The 21,048-nt window shown below is 36.6% G+C and overlaps 1 protein-coding gene across 1 annotated transcript in view; it reads left to right on the top strand.

Moving 5' to 3' along the window:
- The window catches only part of LOC134540985 (neuroguidin), a 36,152-nt gene extending 16,751 nt beyond the window's left edge, over positions 1-19,401 (top strand). Inside the window, exons 6-8 of the mRNA XM_063384095.1 lie at positions 784-961; positions 4,249-4,442; positions 6,023-19,401. Coding sequence (XP_063240165.1) covers positions 784-961; positions 4,249-4,442; positions 6,023-6,048 — 398 coding nt within the window. The 3' untranslated portion in view covers positions 6,049-19,401. The remainder of the gene's footprint in view (positions 1-783; positions 962-4,248; positions 4,443-6,022) is intronic.
- The last annotated feature ends 1,647 nt before the right edge of the window (positions 19,402-21,048 follow it).

Here is a 21,048-nt window from a genome sequence, read left to right as displayed (position 1 = left end):
CCATAAATAAAACCGTTTGTGGTTCTGCTACGAAAGTTCTCTATGGCAGCAAAGATTAAAACGTTAGTAGAGGAGAGGCACCATAGAACTTGTCGATACATCAAAACGAAAGGTTACAGACAATAGGCGAACTACTTCAAACTTTTCACATCTATGACTAACGTGACGAGTATTTACATTTTTACCGTGTTTTGAAACGTACATTCCGGGTTTTTTGGTTACGTAGCGGTGTAATTTCAGGGAAAATGCAACACGAAAGTTAATGTACAATAAAACGAACCTACATAAAATGACGTTATTTGCGGGAAAACGTAAATAACGAGAACGTAAATACGAGGTTTTACTGTACATGTATAACTGTAAATATGTAAATGACATTATAACCAGGGACGCAACAACAGGGGGGGGGGGGGGGGGCAAGGGTATTTTGCCCCCCTCTGAAACCTTGAAGTGGGGGCAAACGGGGACAAAGAAAGTGCTGTGTAATCAATTTTTAGATAGTAAAACTGCTTAAATAGCACCATTTTCCACTTTGAAATTCAAATTTTCCCGGGGGGACCCCCCCCCGCTTCAATAGGGGGGATCGATGATTCTTTATGAAAAGGTATATTGCCCCCCCTTTGGAAATTTAGTTGTTGCGCCCCTGATTATAACTGTAAATATGTAAATGACATGTTCCATAGCCTTACGGTTTCTGCCGAAAGAAGGCTCAGTGGAATACAAATAGATGAATGGAAGCTGTGACGCCGGAGGGAGCGGAGGTAACGGGTGTTGTCGCGGCAGACGGGGACGAGAGCCGGCTGGAGAAGCAGCAGCGGCTGGCGGAGCGGGCCAGGCGGGCGGCCCTCAACAGCTCCGTGGTCCGGGAGCTGCGCGAGGAGTACCTGGACACCCCCGTCGAGGTGGCCCACGAGGGCTCCGGCAGGGCCGTGCCGTCGCGCCGGCACCGCCAGAGGGAGGAGTGAGTAGTCGGCTCTCGCTTCAGGGCTCCCGTGCACCGTCTTCTTTTTTCTCTAAACAAAAGACAGAACAAAAGACGAAATGTAAATAAACGTGCAGGAACAATGTATTTTTTTTATCGTTCGAGGCGGTGAGATTTATTAAACTTAACAAAATATCTGTAATCATGATGTGACGGAGGTAGATGAACTTTTGTAATATGTACAAATATTACCGTATTTCGTCCTAAAATGCGTAACAAAATATTACACGGTAAAAACCTACTTGTTTACGCCGGGACGTAGATAATCGGCAAAGTAATCGTTGAGATGATCACCGATTACGATTAATCGGAAAGTACCCGTGATCGCCGATTACGATTCGTCGGTATCCGCATCGGTGCACCACTAGTAATAACGTCTTGTAAATCGATGAACGCCGGCTGCGCGCACTGAAAAAATTGTCCATGTTCCGGCCTGAGCCGAGCGTGCGAGAACCGGCCAACCACAGTGCGAGGGAGATCTTCTATATATCGAACAGGTTGAGGCGGGCTTTTGTAACTAATTGTTCGTGATTATATTTAAACACAATATTTTTAAATTAAAATTTGCAAAAAAACTGTAAATAATATTTGAAAATTAAAAAAGTACGCAATTTTTCATCAATGTTTTTCTTATGACGTTATCACGTAAAATTGTCGTCTGTAAACCGACTTTACAGACAACCTCCTTTTTTTTTATTAACTCTATTTGTTTCCGTGATAAATTGTATTTGATGAGATCGGTACTATCTGAACAAAAAAAAAAACTTTTTATGAGAGTGATGAATCATTTGCTGAATGTGTGTTGTAGTTCTATGCGTCGTTTGAAATAGGCGTTGTTTTTAAAACAGAAGGTTTTCATTTTTTATAAAAGCTGTTTTGCGATACTTACCATACCAAAATAGTAATGAAATAAATATTTTTTGCTTTTTTTGGCAATAAAATTATTTATAATAAGTGACCATGTGTGGTTTGAAAGTTATTCAGTAAGACATTCACAGCTAAAACGAATTAAAATAATTTTTATTTTCCGTGCTTTTTGGTACAACCCTTTTTTTTTCCGGAAATGACATTATATTGAATTTAAAACGTACAGAGATTACTTTTTTTTTTTACGATTTGAATAAGGTTTTGGTTCCAACATATAACTTTGCATTTCAGTGTTATGAGGTTTATTAACTTAAGGCTGTGCGAATCCTCCATTTTCAGTTTGATTTGATTCCGAGTTGAATCCCTACCAACTATTTGAAATTCGATTCCAATTTCGAATCTTTTCTTTCATTTTTAAGTTTTATTATCATAATAATTATATTGAGTTAATATACTCATACTACTGAAGGTTAAATAGTTTCATAAACAAAAGAGTTGACAATATTATTTTATTACATACAATTTCCAGTTGGCAGTTGTAGAAATAATAATTCAACTTGAATGTAAGAACTTCTTTAAATGCTATTTGTTACTTTCATACACAACATTCACAGATTTACATAGGCTACACTGCTACAGTGTACATACGAAATAAAACACTTGTCGCGGTTGACACTCCCGGTGTCACACCACCACAAGTTAGACACCCGTCTGGGAACAGCCTTCAACACTCCAATCTTGTTTATCTTATTATTTTGCACTCTGCTCCAAAAAACGAGTGCCCCAAAATTCATAAATAAATTATTCAAAAGGTTTTTAGAAAAGGAAGAGATCAGATTAATAGTATTTAAAATGAAAAGAACGTAATTACTCTAAATGTGAAAAACTTTAATAAGACCATTTGCGCATGAGCATGGTAAGGAATTTAAGTGACGACCAAATATCAAAAAAATTACAATTATATCTAAAACCATTTGCCCTATAAAGTTATAGAGGCTTTTAATATAGCCACGTTTTAATATATACCAATAAATAATAAATACTGCAATAAACGCATAAATAAATTCAAACATTGATACAAAAACCGTTCTAAAAATATATATATATATGTATAAATAATAAATTACAATACTATTCAAGTAAAAGTTAGTAAAAATTAATGTCTCTCTAAACATCTTGATTACACCCGGGTGAATTTATTTTACGGCGCTTCATGGCATGCTTGATGGAAGGTTCGGTAAAAATGAGTACGAGGACGCAACATACACTCGACGTGGGAATTAGGGTCTTTTGGCAAAAAAATATTTTTAAATTGTTCACTGTTATGGTGGGCAAAGTTTATATCAACGCCCCGGGGTTACAGGGGCAAAAGTTCGGAGCCGGAATCACTTACTTGGATTAAACGTTGTACGTCGCATCCCACCCCGGACCTCCTGGCCCGGAGTTTAGCCGGCTGTACTTTAGCACACATGCTAAATGCTTCATTAACGAAAAAAGTAGCGTAGACTTTTCATCCTCTTGGCAGCACCCGCCACAATCTAAGTATTTGCCGAAGTTCAATATACGTCAGCTGATTTATGTTAAAAAATATTCACGAGTCCCGCCGGCCCAATACCACGAGCCATCACCCGCGCTCGTCGCCCCCGAAGCGCATACACGTCCACCACGGCGATCAGCTGACGACTCTCCCATACAGCTCATTCCGTCCCTCTTGACGTATTTTCCCCCACCACCTTATTGCCTTGGAACAGTCCATTTCAATCTTCACGGGGGGGAGCGTCGTACACCGTATTATGATTCAAAGTCCAAAACGATATAATTAAATATCAAGTAACTAAACCATTTAAAAAAACATAATATAAAAACATATTTAAAAATAAGATTAACAAAACTTATAAAAGACCAATACTTATAAAAAAAAGAAAAAGGGCAAATACTAAAACTAAAATTACGTCACAGCCATAATTCAACATTAATTAAAATAAATATAAAATCAAGTGGCCATGCCACCTATGGCCACACACTTTGACATAAGATTTATGGTAGGCTGTGTATGCATACATTGAAACAAATGATTTTACGAAAAATAAGAATTACGTAGACCTGCGTGTCAAAGCTACTTATTCCTTTCACGAAAAGCTAAAAATATAGGTTTTTTTTTTTTTTCGGATTGGAAGCATTTTTTATCCATTAAAATTAATTGGGGTGAAGTCGGGTATTCGTGGAACCGAAATCGAAATCGAAAATATCAGGTACCCGCACACCCCTATTAACTTCCATTTTGGCGCGATGCAGTGTTTTGACGTGGTTAACGGGTTTTATTTCAATTCACCTAATGACCCTGCCCCCCCGACGTGTCGAGTGATCGGAGCGCACGCGCCCCGTGTGTTCCCTTGCAGGTACGAGGAGAGCTACTTCACCCGCCTGCCGACCACGAAGCAGGAGCGCCACAGGTCGCGCCGGCTGACGACGGTGGGGTCGCTGGGAGAGGAGCTGACCCGGTTCGGGGACCTCCGGGCGCTGGAGGGCGTCGCGGGCCCGTCTGCCCCCGCCGGGAAGCGCAAGTCGGCGGCAGCCAGGAAGGGCAAGAAAGGTGGGCCCCCGAGACTTGAGTCTTCCTGCAGCGCCTGCAGATTAGAGACCGGGAAAAATCCGCTGTTTCATTTCGCGATATGCTGGAGTTTGAATGTGTTTTACCTTTTGCTGCTTCGGTGATTGGACCATGGGCCTCTTCGGCGGGGGGAGGGGGGGGGAGGGGGGGGGGGAAATTGTCGCCTCCAAAAATTCCTTGTGGAGGGGATACAGGGACAAATTTATATGCTGTTTCGATTCATTACAAGTTTCTATTCTGTTTGAGGTAACCTTTGAACACTGCATCACAGAATAAATAAGTACCTAACAGAAGCGACAAGGCATGGTTTTTATCTAACTTTATTATGATTACATTGTTACTATTATCATCATTACATTACATACAATAGATTCTATTTGGATATTTTTACTTCTATTCGCCAAATGTATTTACATCCATTGTCGTCCCCCCCCCCCCCCCCCCCCCCCCCTAAATTTACTTACCAGAGAGGCCCATGGATTGGACCACAGGTTGTCTGAAGGACGCAGAGCCAATGAGTAGAGACCGGAAAAAATTCGCGGATTCATTTCGCGATAAGCTGAAATTCAAATGTGTACAATTCTGCTGGTTCTGCTACTGGCTCGTGGTTTAACTGGAGCTCTCTGGGGCCAATGAGAGATTATCGATCGTAGAAGCGTCGAATCACAAGCTACCCGGTGGAGACGACTCACAATTTAGTAACCAATGAACACGCGTGTTTACTTGAGAAGTGCAGAGGATTTTGGAAGCTATCCTAGAGGTCATTGAATCCGCGAAATTTTCCGGTCCCTACCAATGAGTAATCCTAAACGAAAAAAGTATCGAATCAAAAGGCCATTCTAGTTAATAGTTGTCACGAGTCAGTAGCCAATGAGCAGATGTAATATGATATGTTCGAGTGCATATAGGATCTTGGGGTCTATCCTGTGGGTCTTTGAATTTGCGAATTTTTCCGGTCCCTACTTACAGAAGAGGTAGCTTGGCTTCTGGGTTGTAGCCCAGTAGGTAACTGCTCCCTGACGATGGCGACTGCAATGTTGACCGAAACGTCGGTGAATTATCCGCCAAGGACGCAACTACAACCCGGAAGCCGAGCTACTTCAGGCAATGGCCGTGAAAGCCTGTGAACATTAGACATTACTTACAAGAGAGATTTGAAGTAACTGTCTTCACGGGCTTCACTGTGTTGTGTGCGTACGTCTGGCATCTTCAAAATATTTCCTTCTTTTTTTTTTTTGCCCACGTTTTAACACTCATCCTTATGTTTGCCCTTTACAATTTTTTTTTATTAATTAGGTAATATTAACATTAATTTACCTCACTTATTTATCATCACTACATTTAAAGTCAGCTATTGGTCACCAGACAGTTAATTTATCTGTGAAGTCAACTTTTAAACAATCCTAAAATAATTTTTTTTTGTAGAATTTTTTTCTAAGTTAAAGATTTCAAAGTTTTTTAACCCCATAAAATAAACTTTGTCCATATTTTTTTCTCACCCGAATTGTGACAACTTTTTTGCGTGCGCAGTAAATGTGTTACCTGGTAATGACGTGTTGCAGGGTTGAAGAAGAGGAAGCTCCACTGAACGGCCGGTGTGTTCCGCTGACAGTTTGGACGCACCGCGCGGTTGGTAGGCGTGCCGTGGGACCACAGGATTGCCAGGAATACTTCAGTTCTGATTGTGACGTAGCGTAGAGCGTAGAGCGTAGGGTGCGGAGGCGAGGCAGATGGTCACACTGTTCCCCAGGGCTCAGCCCTGCAAACTAAGCAGTTCATCTCGAATCAATATTCATACGTGATTTCATCTAACATCGTTGTGTACGAGTCTGACTTTTGTGTTCTATTTTGTTTGTCGCTCAACCTGTATCAAAATTCTGACTAATCCTGCCTATCCATTCTTAAATTGGCCTGTTCATTTTTAAACTTGTGATTGGAAATAAAAAATTTTTTTTATGATTTCTTTGGTTTCAATTTAAATTTTTCTTACTTTTCTTTTGACAGAATTACGTGTGTTTTGACTTTTGGCACATTTGACTGTGCAGTAGTGTGCGGGAATACTTTATGTTGTTCAGTTATTTGTGTCTTGTTTAATATGGTTGTTTACTCCTTGCACATTCACATAATTTTTCAGCTAGTAGCTTAATGTAGCAATTGGAAAAAAAAACTGCATGTCAGGGTAACTCAATGATCTTTTGTTTTTTGCATTTTTTTTTGTTTAGTAAAGTTCTTATAAAGTATTGATAGTATCTAATTTAAAAAAAATTTTACGAGTTTAGAACATAATCGGTTTTTGGGGACCATATTACAGAGGGCGAGTCAAGACAGCAAGCATTAATTTTGTGTTTGCGATGAACTTCTTATGGACGAGAGATTGATTCATAAATTTACCTATTTTTATGTTTTTTTTATAAGGTGTGCATTTTTGGAGGTGTCTAAAATTTTAATATTTGAATTCCTCTAAAAATAACTACAAATACTTTAGAATAGGCAAAAAAGTGGAATAATTTCTAAAGAAAAGAAAATTAATAACCATGTTATAATGTTTTTTTTGCATGTGAAAAACTATTTTAAAGAAATTTACATGTTAGATTTGAAAAATTGGTTGCTCTTATGTAAGTGAAACATTTTGTTACATTTCATAAGCAAACACAGTTTTAAGAGTAATTTTTTGTAGTTTTTCCCTACTTTTGCAAAAAAAAAAAAAAAAACCTGCATATTTTCATGCGCTACCGCAAATCTAGCAGCTGTCGTGTTGGTAATTAGGAATGGGTACCAATGCCTGAACGTTCGGTTGTTCTCATTACAAAAATTAAAATTAATGCATAATTATCAAACCTGTCAGATGTACACATGACTTCTAATTTGTGGTTAGCTGACGCTGCAGTTGTACTGGCACTTTCATCAAAATGCCAAGGTCGAAGCACGCCTGCTGTGTTCTCACGTGGGAGGCGAGGGAACTCCCGGGTTGAAAGGGCAGAGTGACTTTGACCGCTCGACCGATTGCTCGGCCGGTCGAGTGGCTTGGGTAGCGAAGGCCGAGTCTGGCATCACGGTCGAAGCACGCTTGAGTATTTTCTCTGCTGACATCCGTGGAGATTAGAATTTATGGCTTTTTAATTTTTAGGCCAAATTTTGTTTTTAATACAGGAGATTTCGGTGTTATTTTTATTTTTATGAACTCTATTTATTCATAAAGTTTGCATCACAAATACGACACTTATTAGTTCAATGAAACTTGCTTTAACCCAAAACAGTGTCATTTTAACTGATACATAAAATCACTTTAGACAAGATCGTAATTTTCTAGTAAGCAGGTCAAGCTACTGGGAACAATACAAATGAATCGGCAAGTTGTGTGTGTTTGAAAAACGAACCAATGTCGTTATGTAAAAGTTAGTTACTAACAGTTGCAGTATAAAAAATTTTTCCACTCAAGTTAATGCATATGTATTTTGGTACTAATTCCCTGCTAAATAATTTACCATCATTGTATTTAATACACGTATTAAAAGATTACTTTCTTGTAATGTGAGTTGAGTTTTGGTTATGTATGCCAATTAATTTCAGTATTTTTTTTTTGCATTTCGATCTTATATAGTAGTGTATTGAAGTGCTTTTCGGTTTTATTTTGGTTTTGTTACAATTCACCATATAATTTTGTCCCTCGCTATCCGTCACTTGTGTGTGAAGTTGGACTCGCTCTAAAGGAAACCGGCTATGTGCGTGTTATCAGTGTGGGTGGGTTGCAGAACCGTGTGGATTGTGTTTGTGCTCGAAAAATCGACAATAAAGTTGTAGTAATATGATGGTTTGGTCTTGATGCCGTTCACAAATTGTTCCAACCGTCATGTGGTGCTTCTTTTTGACAGTTTTGAGAGCTTCACCGGTTTCTGTGACGATTCAAGGAAAAAACATTGCTTGGATATTTTAGGCTATTGCGTTAAACTAGGGTATGAGTCACCTGTTGCAAAGTATCTGGAAGTAACCACCTTATGAATCTTGACAGGTAGATATTCTCTTCTTGCACATGAGTAGCTTATTTCAATTTTCTCATCATTTCTACGTGTATTAATTAAGGGATCATTTTCCTGGTGATGTGACTGATTTTTCTGTGACAGAATTACAGCAGCGTGCAAGACCACAGTGAACTGTTGTATGAAAATGTCCGTCAGACAGCTCTCAGTGTTTACATTACTCGGAAATGTATGTAATTATGTATTATTGAAGCTTGTGAAATAGTCCTTAAGGTAACATGACATACATATATACATATATACATATATGTGTGTGTGTGTGTATATATATATATATATATATATTTTTATTTTTTTATTTTTTATTCTCATGCAACACAAAATTCAACAGATTCAACCATATTTCAATCACATCAATGATACGTCATTTTTGGGCAGCAAAACGTTTTCTTGTTAACGTGCCGTTGAAGTATCGCTGATTCATGTACGCCGGTCGTGTGTACAGCGTACAAAATATATTTGGCAGTTGAACAAGGGAGTTGCTCCTGTACATGTCTCGTGTGGCACTGTGTAAAAACTTAATGATTTACCGTACTTCTGTCAGTTGCTTCATGTCTTATGATAAAGCACCATCAGTGACGTAATTATTTCCAGGCTCGTGGTTGGTTGTAGACGGTGCGACATTGGAACGGGTCGTTACCACAACGCCGAAATACCACAACATCGAACGTACAATAACGCTGAATGCCAAATTGACCGCAACGCCGACAGCTATAAAACTGCTGTGTACCGCAATGCCGAAATACAGTAATGCGGAAAAATGTACCACAACCTAACCTAACCTAGGCTAACCTAACCTAGGCTAGCCTAACCTATCCTTACCTTACTTTACCTTACCTTACTTTACCTTACCTTACCTTACCTAACCTAACCTAACCTAACCTAACCTAACCTAACCTTTGTGGCAGTCCTGCAGTGACATTTTTTGGCGTTAATGTATTTCGGCATTGTGGTAATTCGGCGTTGTTGTACACAGCAGTTTTCTAGCTGTCGGCGTTGTAGTCAATTTGGCATTCGGCGTTATTGTACGTTCGGCGTTGTGGTATTTCGGCATAGTGGTGCGTCCCTCATTGGAACCTGGTCCAAGCAGCGAAATTGTATGACAGTGCAGCCAACAAAACTGTGTTTTCTTTGTGTCTGTGTATGTGTAATTCTACAAGCACCAGCCTTTGCATACGCATTATACACGTTCTGCAGCCGTCTTGCGCTTCGACTACAGTAGTTCCAAGTATTCTCCTGTGTTCAGTGTTCAGTGTCCAGTTTGTGCAGTAAATATTTTTTTTCTGTACAGCTCTTTTATTTTGTATGTACTACTTAGAAAAAAAAACTTTTGATACATTTTTTGTTTGTTTTGTTTTTGCATGAGCATGTCTGTCGAATGAAATAGCTGGCTTGATGTAATGACTTAAGGCAGGTCATGTTTCACAGATTTTTATTTTATTTTTCTATGTAAAAGAGTTGTTCATGGACACTTAAAAATTGTAGTTGTTTCTTGTTCAAGAAGCTTTAGGGCTTTTGTGAACCATATTTTTGATTAACTATCCTTTTTTTTTTCCCCTAATAAATTGTATTTCATGAGATTTGTACCATCTGCACAACAAAATAATTTGTTATGAAAGCGATAAATTATTTGCTGAATGTGTGTTGCAGTCCTAAGTTTCGCTTGAATTGGGCATTGATAGTTTGGTAAAAACCACCATTAATCTCATGATTAAAATTTTTTTCAGATTTTGTTACTACTTGATAGTTTGAAACTTAATCTGTAAAATAAAATCAGTTTAGATTTTTTTTTATATTAATTTGCAACACCCAAAAAAATATCCAATTTTGCAACACTGAAGTTTGTTATATTTCAATGGCCTTCAACACTCTTCTCTTGGACTGTACAGTAGTTGAGCCTGTGTTGCACGCACCTACTGCTGTTAGGTCAAGTGGATATGTCCCCCCCCCCCCTCCCCGCCCCCCCCCCCCCCCCCAGCGTAGCAGCAGGCTGAAGTCTAGCCTTGAAGATTAGTCACAAAAAAAAAAAACATTCATTAGTCTTCTTTTTAATAGACTAGCTTTTGAGCAGTAAATATAAATTAGTAAATATTTAATCAATTTTTACATTCAAATATAATGCGAATAAAAATACTATAGCTACATATTCCAGCTGTGAATACATTCTTCAGGTCAAACCATATTACTTTTTAAAACACTTCTCAAAAAAAAAAAAAAAAAAAAAAAACCTTTATCAACGTAATAAATTCTGTTCTGAAAAGTTACACATTTTAAACAGCCTTTGTTCTCAAAAATTATACCAAGTCATCCTCTTACACTAAGACATTTTGTATTGTGTTATAAAAAATAACTTTTTTATATTTGCATTATTATTAAAAGCTGTAATTATTGACATGAATAGTAAAATTCTACTTTACATTAGGTTATGAATGAGCACAGTTTCTATTACCAGAGTCAGGGACAACTCAACATTTCAAACAAGCAGTTATTGTGATCTCGTGACTTACAGCAGTAAAATAATTTTTTTTGTTGGGAAAAGTTTTTTTTAAAGAGGTGAACCGTTTTGGCTGAACAAAAAATGCTACCAGAGCTGACACAATTCTACTTGAAAAACGCACGATGCCTGAAGTATGTAGTAGGTGGCCGCATGAAAATGTACCGTATTTACCCGCAGAAGGGTTTCGCCCCCTGAGTACGGATCGCAGCGTCGTGTATACAAGCGAAGTGTTCCGTTTCTCAGTTTATTGGCGCGCGTTATAAGTACGACATTGACATTGACCGCCAGTTCTTCTTCGTCTGTTTACTGCCGGAGGGTGTGAGGTGGCTAAACCCCCCCCCCCCCCACAATATTTACCACCCATCACCCGTCCAATTGCTGCACTTCCTAACAAGACAGAGGCGGCTGATATTTTTATAACCTTGTCTCCCTTTCCTCCTTTTGTATTTTTTTTTTTTTGGCGTGACAACGTCTAATAAATCGATGAATGCCGGCTGCTAGCACATAAAAAGTGTCCGGTTGTGCACATTGTCCCGTTACACTGTGTCCCGTTACACTCATACGCTTGCTCCGCATCTATCTCTCTTCCACTCGATTGGAACAACCATCTATTTGACTTTTTCGAGGCACATTAAACTTGAAACACTCCCATTCGTTTCCTACTTTTCCTATCATCGTCCTATCCTTAACAGAATAACACAGATTGGAAGAAGTTAAATAGCAAACATGTATAAAAGTTATAGTTAAAATAATCTCTTCGTTAAAGTAATAAACATATTTGAATTAATGAGTGCAAATAAAAGTAAATTTATCAATTAAATTGTAGATTTCATTTCACTCTTTCTTTGTATCCATACAAAATAGTGATAATTCAATAAAAATGATTCAATTTTATTCATAAAAGTATGCAATCATTTCATCAGTGTTTTGTTATGACGTCACGTTAAACTATCGTCCGTAAACCGACTTTACAGACAACCTATTTTTTTACCTATTCCTTCTGCCTGAGAGAGGAGAAGCGGCAAGCCACTCTTGTCAGTTCCGTCTATAGAAACTAGCATGCGGTTGGCAGGAATGCTCTGTCACTATGATCGAACACTATCATCTAAGAGCTGTGGAAGACGTATGATATTTCAGTTATGTGCTGTATAAAAAATAAAAATGTACCTACGTATTTTTTTTTTGATGCAGTGTGATCATCTGCTAAGAGCTTCAATGGACACTCCTATTTTCACTTTGAGTATCTGAAATTAGATCATGAAATGTAGTAGTTGCCAGGGGCGTAGCCAGGGGTGGTTTTTAGGGGTTCACACCCCCCTCCCCCCCCCCTAGCACTAAATCTATATTTAAATTTCTTATTCATCACTCAAATAAATTTCATATTAAAAATTAATAAAAATTTTACCTTTACAATATTTAAATTTGAGTACCGAAAAATGCTAAAATAGCACTATTTTACACCTTAAAATCCAAATTTTCCCGGGGGAAGACCCCCAGATCCCCTGCTTTAATACGGGAGGCCCATGCTTCTTAAACACCCCCCCCCCCCACCCCCCCCCCACCCTTGTACACAAATCCTAGCTACGCCACTGGTAGTCGCATTTAGCTTTGTAACTGGGAGCAGACTGAGATGGTTTGTGCTGAACGACCCACCACGAACGAGCTCTTTGAGTTATAAGCTGGTCTCTCTCAGCTTGCTATAGAGGTTGGTGGTTCTGTTCTCGTGATGACTGTGTCAAGGCTAATTGTTGACGATTTCAAGTTTGGGTGTTGGGGTTTTTATACTTATTTTTCTTTACGCAACTGATACATAAATATATATTTTTTTTGGGTTGTCACTCTCAACTATCCTACAATTTGTTGATATTTAAAACTTTTAATACTAAATGTTCCAATTACAAGTACATATGAGAGAGAAAAAATACACATATAGTTGTATTGTCACTAACCCACACTGTTTCTTACTAGTAAATTAAGGACATTATGTATGTGATACTGTAACAATATTTTATTTGACTGTGACCAGTCTGTCATTTAGTATTAATATAATTTTTATAAATAAATTACAAATGATAACATTGGGAACTAAATTTAAGCTTCAATGATTTGTCTTGTTTGTGGCAGATTGTGTGTTGAATGAAATCAAATATCATACATATTGATATGATACCTTGGAATATCTAAGAGGATAAATATAAATGACATTGGCATACGTTGTACTAATTTAGAGCCAAAAAAATTAGCATCTTGCTATAAATGCTATTTTTTAATTTTCGAAAGATCCCCTTTTTTTAGTTAATTTATTATGCTTCTGCAAATATGTTTTTTAAAATAGAATATCAGTTAGCTTACAAATTCTTAAATTTTTCAAATCTAATTCAAACATACAGCGAAAGGTTTTTTTTGCATTTAACAGGAGTCTAAGAAAAATTGAAGCACGAGTCAGTAAAGTCTTTCTAGTTTTTACTCTTGCAAAGAATTTGATTGATTATGCTGTAAGTCTCATGAATATTGATTACAGATGTTGGTGATCAAATATTAAGTGATTTTAATGATATATTTTGAAACATAGAATGATGATGATGTAATATTGTAAAAATGGCTTTGTATTAAATGAACAGTAAGGGTTTATGATTAATAATGACCTTACTTTTCAATTCTGCAGTGTCTGTAAAGAGACTATAATTTAAAGCAAAAGCATGTTGTGTACAGAACAGTAACATGTGGAGATAACGTGGATACAAGGGTAGAATTTACGGAAATAATTTAGGGCAACACCTTATCTCCATATCAATTTTATTGATGCAGACGAATAATGTGGTTTTTAAAGGCATTAAACAATTTTTAATAGTTTTTTTTTCTTTTTTGTAATCTAAACGCACATGTTTAGGTATTGGCAATGAAACTTTTAAAAAGTATAGAAACACCAATTTTAAATAATATCTTTATATAAATGTCTAATTGGAGCAAAAACAAATTTTATAAATTTAATTTGTTAGGTGACTTGATTCGATTCTTCTCGACCCCTCCCCCGCCAAAGCAAAGGCAAGTACGGCTTGTATCTCGTGTGTAGACACATTGCTTGCTGTTAGCTGTTTCAGGATTTCATTTGCCGTTGTGCTCGGAGAAACTTCCTTGCACTCAGTGGCGGATCCAAGGGGGGGGCACCAAGGGCAAGTGCCCCCCGCCCCCCAAAAAAAAAAACCAATTATCTGCTACATTAATATATTAATATTGCCGACAAAAATGATTTGTTTCTGAAACCATTAATATATTTTAATATAATTAATGAATTTCTTGTAGAATCATAAAATCTGGTGGTTGGATGTTATGTGTAGTGTGAGTAGATTAAATACAAATTTAGTAATTGACATTTTTTTTCTCTGGCTATTCTGAAATCCTAGAGTAGCTTCTTGGAAAGATAAAGTCCTGCGGAGTTCTGTCCCTCTCAACTTGACTTTCAGAGAAAATATTCTGTGTAGCTATTTTTTGGCTGATTCAAATGACTGACATTTAAGTTACTAAAGTTTTTTTTTTTTTTTTTTTTTTTAATGTTCTCATTCCTGGACTGTAAAACGTTTTTTTTTTTTGTGAGAAAAGTGTGCAGCGTACAATAAAATAACTCCCGTGATTGGTTAAAATAAAATAACTTTTTAAAGGAGAAATGAAGCTCTGTAGTAAAACTTGTTGTATGTGGTTTTTCTTCATTGATGGCTGTTCGGTATGTACGTATCTAGGTCAAAATGGAAAATTTAAATATGTGCATGAATTTATGAATCGGTGAGAAAAATGCAGTGTTAGGTAATTATGAATTATCTTTCCCGTGATTTTTCAATGGAAAAAGAAAATGTGCTTTCTTTTTTAGTTTCTGCTCTTTAGAATTTTTTCTTTCAAAAATATTAATTTGCGTTTTGTCGATGCAGGTTCAAAACTTCATATCTCTAAATTGGTGGGTTTTCTGGATTTTGAATTAAAACTGCATTTAAAACAGCTTGTTCCCAGCAATTTTTTTTGTCATAGTCTTAAAACATTTATTTATCATCATATGTGTTAACTTCATCTGGTGCAGAAAATGTTCGCTAATTTTTGTGTTTTGATTGTAAATCACAAAAGGATTGATGCAAGTGTGGCATCTGTAGTGATTATTTGCTTGAAGTCCATGTAACAATTACTATGGAACTGCTGAAATTACTTAAATAGAGGGTTTTCATTGCCAAATATGGGTCTCAGGCATAATATATTAGAAGAACCAGATAGTGCACAAGTTTCTTAAAATACTTTTAAATTTTAAGTTAAATTTTATCGTGTCAACAAGCTTGGTTTATTTTCCTACAGTTCTTGCTATGTGAGGAAGTCATAGTGTCAGATTAAATCATTAGTTATGTGTACTTTCAAGAGTTGTACGCCACATTTGGGAAATTGTTTTTGAATGTAAGACGGATAACTTTTATATACAGGTGTGTACCTCGATGTATGATGCTGTAAACACACTCTTGTATTGTGAGTTGTGTAATGGATTTCACGTGATGCTCAGAACGAGGAATGAGTATTGTCATGTCTGTTGAAAAAAAAAAGTACCTACGTGTATCTCGAGAGATGAAGTTGTTTTAGATGTTTTGTCTAGTGTAGTGAATCATTCTTAAAAACAATAAAAATAAAATATTTTTAGTCGTGTAATCAGATTCTGCGAAGATTTCTGGCAGTCAGATTTTTGTAGTGTGGAAGCTGAAGATTGCCTTGTCTTGCTGGACTTTTGTAAAAAAAAACCCTTTGTATCTAACAAAAGTGACTTACAATTACAATTACTGTATAAAGTACTGGCGTGTCTTGTAGGTGTATATGTTGTTTTGGCACTTGTATTAACTTTGATGTGAGTTGGTTATTTGAGTATGCCGGTTGTTGCATTGTTGACATCATGATTTATAATGTATAATAATATAGTCCCCTTGTGGGAAACAATAGATGCAGATACATATGAAATATTTTTGATAATCACTAGAATTCATCACTGTACAGTAATTGTTACAGCATGCATTGTTAAATTTTTTGTTTGTGCTATTGCCAAGAAACTCAAGTGTTAAAAGACAGCTCAATGAGATTAATTTATTTAGGGATTTCTGTGAAAATTCAGTTTCTTTGTGTCGTTGCGTTGTTGAGAGGGAAATTGTTTTGTTTTCTCCTTTGTGGGATTGTGTTGAGCGCATTCTGCAATCTCACGAGTGTTGATTTGTTAGCCTCAGCTCATTGTTTGTTGGGTCAGTAGTTGCAGTTTGCACTACCTCGCAGCAATCTCAGACAGTTTTTGTAGCTGACGGAAAACTATTCCAAGCAAGGGACTCATTGCTGCGTATTCATGCACTGTGCATAAATTGTAAAAGTGTACATTTTTGGATTTTTATCTGTGTATTTGACGTACTCGTTTTAGGTTAGTAGTCGTGGTATGTTTGTTGGTGCAAGTATATAAAAAAAATGTTTTGTTAAACTCTGTAATTGAGACTGGTGCTGAGAAATGGGAGTTCGCAACTATTGGGCATTAATAATTGTGATAGTGTAACTGTTTGCAAGCAGTTGTGATAAAATAGCTTACGGCATTCCTGAAACAGGTCAAACGTCGGTGCACATATTGTGACCATACCACATACAGCTGTGATTTGCAGGTAGCTGCATATCAACACAACCAAGATTCCTAGCATTTTCCTACCGTTTTATGATCATATAGAGAATATTAAACATGGTTGATAGATTACTTTACGCCTGCAACTAAACGTACGTGAATTTCAGTGAGTTGTGTTACGTGTGTGACTTATTAATGGGTGTGTGTTGGTATGGTGTAGCTATTGAAAGTTTACTCTAAAAAAAATAATCCTTGGTCTAGAGTAGGGAGTGAGGAATAAAAAAATATTATAGATTTTTTTTTTCTGAAAATGTTGTCGAAGCAAGGCAAGGCATCTTATCGTGGAGGTGTTACGGTTTATGTCACATCTTAGTGTTAGCATGTTCACGTAACAGGTTTTTGTATGCGACGCATATTTAAAAGTCCACTCGGGGATGAATGCGTAAGTCTGTGTTGTTTGTGACGTAAGATACTCAGGACAAAGTGTGCTTGGGCAATGCAGCGATGCTCATCTGTCCTAGGCCGCACTCAACGGGAAGTGTGATTGGCTGTCTGTTCGTGCGCACTATTTATTATGCTTACCTTACCTATAAAATGTTCAGAAATTAAGAAGAAAAATACTTTTTTTAGGGATTTGAGAAAATAGATTACCGTATTTACTCGCATATAGGTCGTGGCAATTTTACCAGATTTGATGGGGAAAAAATGAAGTGCGACCTATATGTGAAGAAAAATTTTTTTTAAATTTTTGAGGAATTTTTTTTTGCAATATTTTGCTTTAAAATGCGAAAAAGAAGTTTATATAGGTATAGGCAAATTTATTTACAATGTACACATACAGCGAAACCCCTTATTTACGTTACCGTTATTTACGTTTTCCAGTTATTTGCACTATATTCTTCAGGTCCCGTTTAGTTCCCATTTAGTCCAATACAATACTTTCACGCAAATTACGACTCAAAAATCGAATCAATCCCGCTATTTACGTCACATAACAACGATAAACAACCAGAAAATACCGTGGGTTCTTTAAGAGTAGATAAGATTAGCTAGTAGGCCTAAAAACATCGTGAAAAACGTAACATTTATAGTCGGCAATGAACATTTTAAATCGCAAAATATACATATTTTATAACATGAAAAGTTGCTTTTATTTCTAAACATGTAATAATTTAAGCCTAGGCGTGTAAAAGTCCGAGTAATTATAGCAGGAGACAATCTAAAATGAACGAGGGAAAAACGTAAACTCACGAGATCGAGTACAATGACCTTTCTCCGCGCATGGCACACGGCGCGGTAATGAATTACCGGTGCGACCTATATGGGGGGAATCTTAAATACCAAATTCAAGACCTCAAATTATGGGTGCGACTTATCTCCGATGGCGACCTATATGCGAGTAAATACGGTATCTATCTTGCCAGTGTGAAGACGCAAGATTTTATGGTGTTATTTATAGTTCAGTTTAGTTTTTAAAACGGAAGATTTCGGTGTTGTTGTTTTTGTTCTGTTTTATATAGGTACTCATTTCACAAAAATAGTGTAATGATTACGTGCTGCATTTTTATGATGTATAATAATTTGTTGTAAGTTTGTCTGAAACAGATACATTGGAAACATTGAAAATAACTCAGTAAGTATTTATAGTTCAAGAGTAATGCAATAAGAGATGTACGCGCAAACTAATTAATTTTTTTTTATCTATGCACTTTGGTACAAACTTTGTATGGAAATTAACAACATTCCTTGAATACTTTTTTTTTTTTTTTTTTTTTTTTTTTTTTTTGCAATTTTAATTAGTAAGTTTCAGTCAAATGCTGCTAAATTGAATGAGTGAACTACAATTTTCTGTCCTGACTTCAAAGATATAATTTATTATGTTTTTTTGTACATTACTGAAAAAAAAACTCACTGAAACTGTTTTCATGCAATCATACTTCATTTCATGTGACAGTGAAAAAAAAAAATTATTTTGCAAATACGAGAGCTTAATATTAATAAAAAAAAACGTTTTAACAAGGTTTATGTTGATTATGATGTTTAAAAGTTTTTTTGTAATGTGTGTTATGCTTGCTGTTGCTTCAAGCATTGCAAAATAATTTTGGATTGTGATTAACTGGGTTTAAGTTTGGTTTTGTTTTGTGTGTGTGTATGTGTTGTAAATATATGGTAATGAGAGATCCTCAATATGTGGCTTGTCAGCCAGATATATGAGAGAATGAATGCAAATGGACCCATTTCTGAATGTACTCATTACTATTTTAATAGATATTAGAGTATCCTAAGTATTAAAAAAAAAAAAGAATTGTCATTAGTGTATAAGTGAACATATTGATGCAATTTGAAGTGGTTCACAGTTTTCGTTTCCCAGTTCCCAATTGATTTGGTTTTATACATTGGAATTTTTTAATGTTGCAATTATTTTCCTTTATTCTTAAAACCAATAAAAGAATTTTAGCATTAGTTAATATTAATTTTGTTTTATATTCATTCTTTGTATTTATGTTCAGTAATTTTGTAGATTAGTAAAAAAAAAAAAGATTTTTTTTAAATTACATCCATATTTAGATGGAAAAAATAATTGAATTAAGTTAATATTCTTTAATAAATTGGCTTTTCAAATTAATTACTGGTGAACTTGGATAATATAAAAGTGAATTTTGTAATGTCTCCTAACATGCTGCCATTCCCACATATTCCGTCCCTTCTCGGATCCACTTAGCAACACTTCACACGGCATCTCTATCAGAAACATTACATTGTCAATGTTCCAAATAAATGATTTTGCAGATATGTATCTTGTGTCTTCATTTGTTGATTATCAAATTACATTACCTCATTCAAGTAGCATGTATCATCTAATTAGATGATTTCTTGATAAGTGAATCAAAATTTTTTTGAAGGCAGTAAAAAGGTTTTAATTCTAACTCTTCATGGTTTACTAAATACAGTGAAAAGGTTTTGATCTGCATGCTATGGTTCAGCGGTTTCTGTAATATCGCCCTAAATTGAGCTGTTTGTGTTAGTATGTATATTTTTTCCGGGTGGAAAAGAGTTTATTGTTACTGTTGGTATTCTTTTGCTTCAGTAAAGTGATTCGTGTTTTATAGGAGGCTAAATTTTGTACTGTATATTTTACGGATACTTTTTCATAGTGATTTCTCAAAGGAGACAAACTTTTTTTTTTTTTGATCAGCTTATTACAACGTGTTTTAAATACAGTTGTACTATTTATTCATTTTTCTTTGGTATGCCTGCTGAAACCTTATTGACATTCAATAATTTGTCAGAACCACATGACAGTGGCCCTAAATGTACATACTTGTTTGAAAACCTTCCAATGTCTAAAAATTATTTTTACGCTGAAAGTGCATATACTTGAAAGGTAATGTATAGGCCAAGTTTTCAGTTTTAGAGGTTAACGAAAACAGGTGAGTTATTTAGAAGGCGACATCGATGGGGGTGTTAAGATCCAGAGGATGGTTTTGCCGCAGGGAGAGATCAATGACTACATTGTGACTAGAACAGACTCGGTGTTAAGACTCTGCTCTCCGATTGGCCTTTGCAATTCCTCCATTAGTTTATAGTCTTTGGCATTTGAAAACTACTGCATCGTGCAGTCAGAAATCAATATAGATAGGTGTTTCGTAAGGAGCAACAGATCTGATACTCATTCAAATAACAGTTAAAAGTAACTTGATGGAAGCAACCTAATGGATAGGGACAGAAAAAATTCTCAGGTTCAATGACCTCTAGGATGAACTCTATATCTACGTACACTAGGTCAAATGTCACCCTCTCATTGGCTGCTGTCTTGTGAAGGTGTCCCAATGTAGCGGCCTGTGATTCGATAAAGCTTCAGTTGGGTGTTTCTCACTGGCCCAGAGTCATCCAGGTGAGTTGTGAGCCAATAGCAGAGGCAGCACTGAGGTATAACTATATGAATTTTAAGCTGTCGTGAAATGAATCTGCAAATTTTTCCAGTCTCTACTAATGTAGTATTTTGTACTGTAGCCCCACAGTGTAGAAACTTACGACTTCGGAATCGAGTTCTTCTAGCAAGACGTGTATTATTCTTTTATGTTAAATTGCTGCTATTTAAGGTGAATATTTCGTCGTGCGCCTTGTAACCCGGTGGTTCGCCACTTCTCTAGTGGAGGACCGAGGACGGGCGCATACGTTGTCACCGCCAGGCGTGGTGACGACACCCGAGGTGGAGTCTGGCGAGTCGCAGCGACCAGTGGACTTCTCTGGCCGCACGCACGTCGGAGCGTCCTGACGCCCCGGTAGGTACCCAAGGAACTGTGAACCTGTAGGACCTCTCCGCGCCCCTGTCCGTTGCACCCGGGGCAGGTCAGTTCGGTGCAATATGTTTTTGACGTGATAACGTCTTGTAAATCGATGAACCTCCGGCTGCACGCACGAAAAAATTGTCACTTT

The sequence above is a fragment of the Bacillus rossius genome, chromosome 17 (assembly GCF_032445375.1).
Source record: "Bacillus rossius redtenbacheri isolate Brsri chromosome 17, Brsri_v3, whole genome shotgun sequence".
Lineage (NCBI taxonomy): Eukaryota > Metazoa > Arthropoda > Insecta > Phasmatodea > Bacillidae > Bacillus > Bacillus rossius.
The sequence above is the reverse complement of the archived record's forward strand: the minus strand, read 5'-3'. Positions and strand labels throughout refer to the sequence as shown.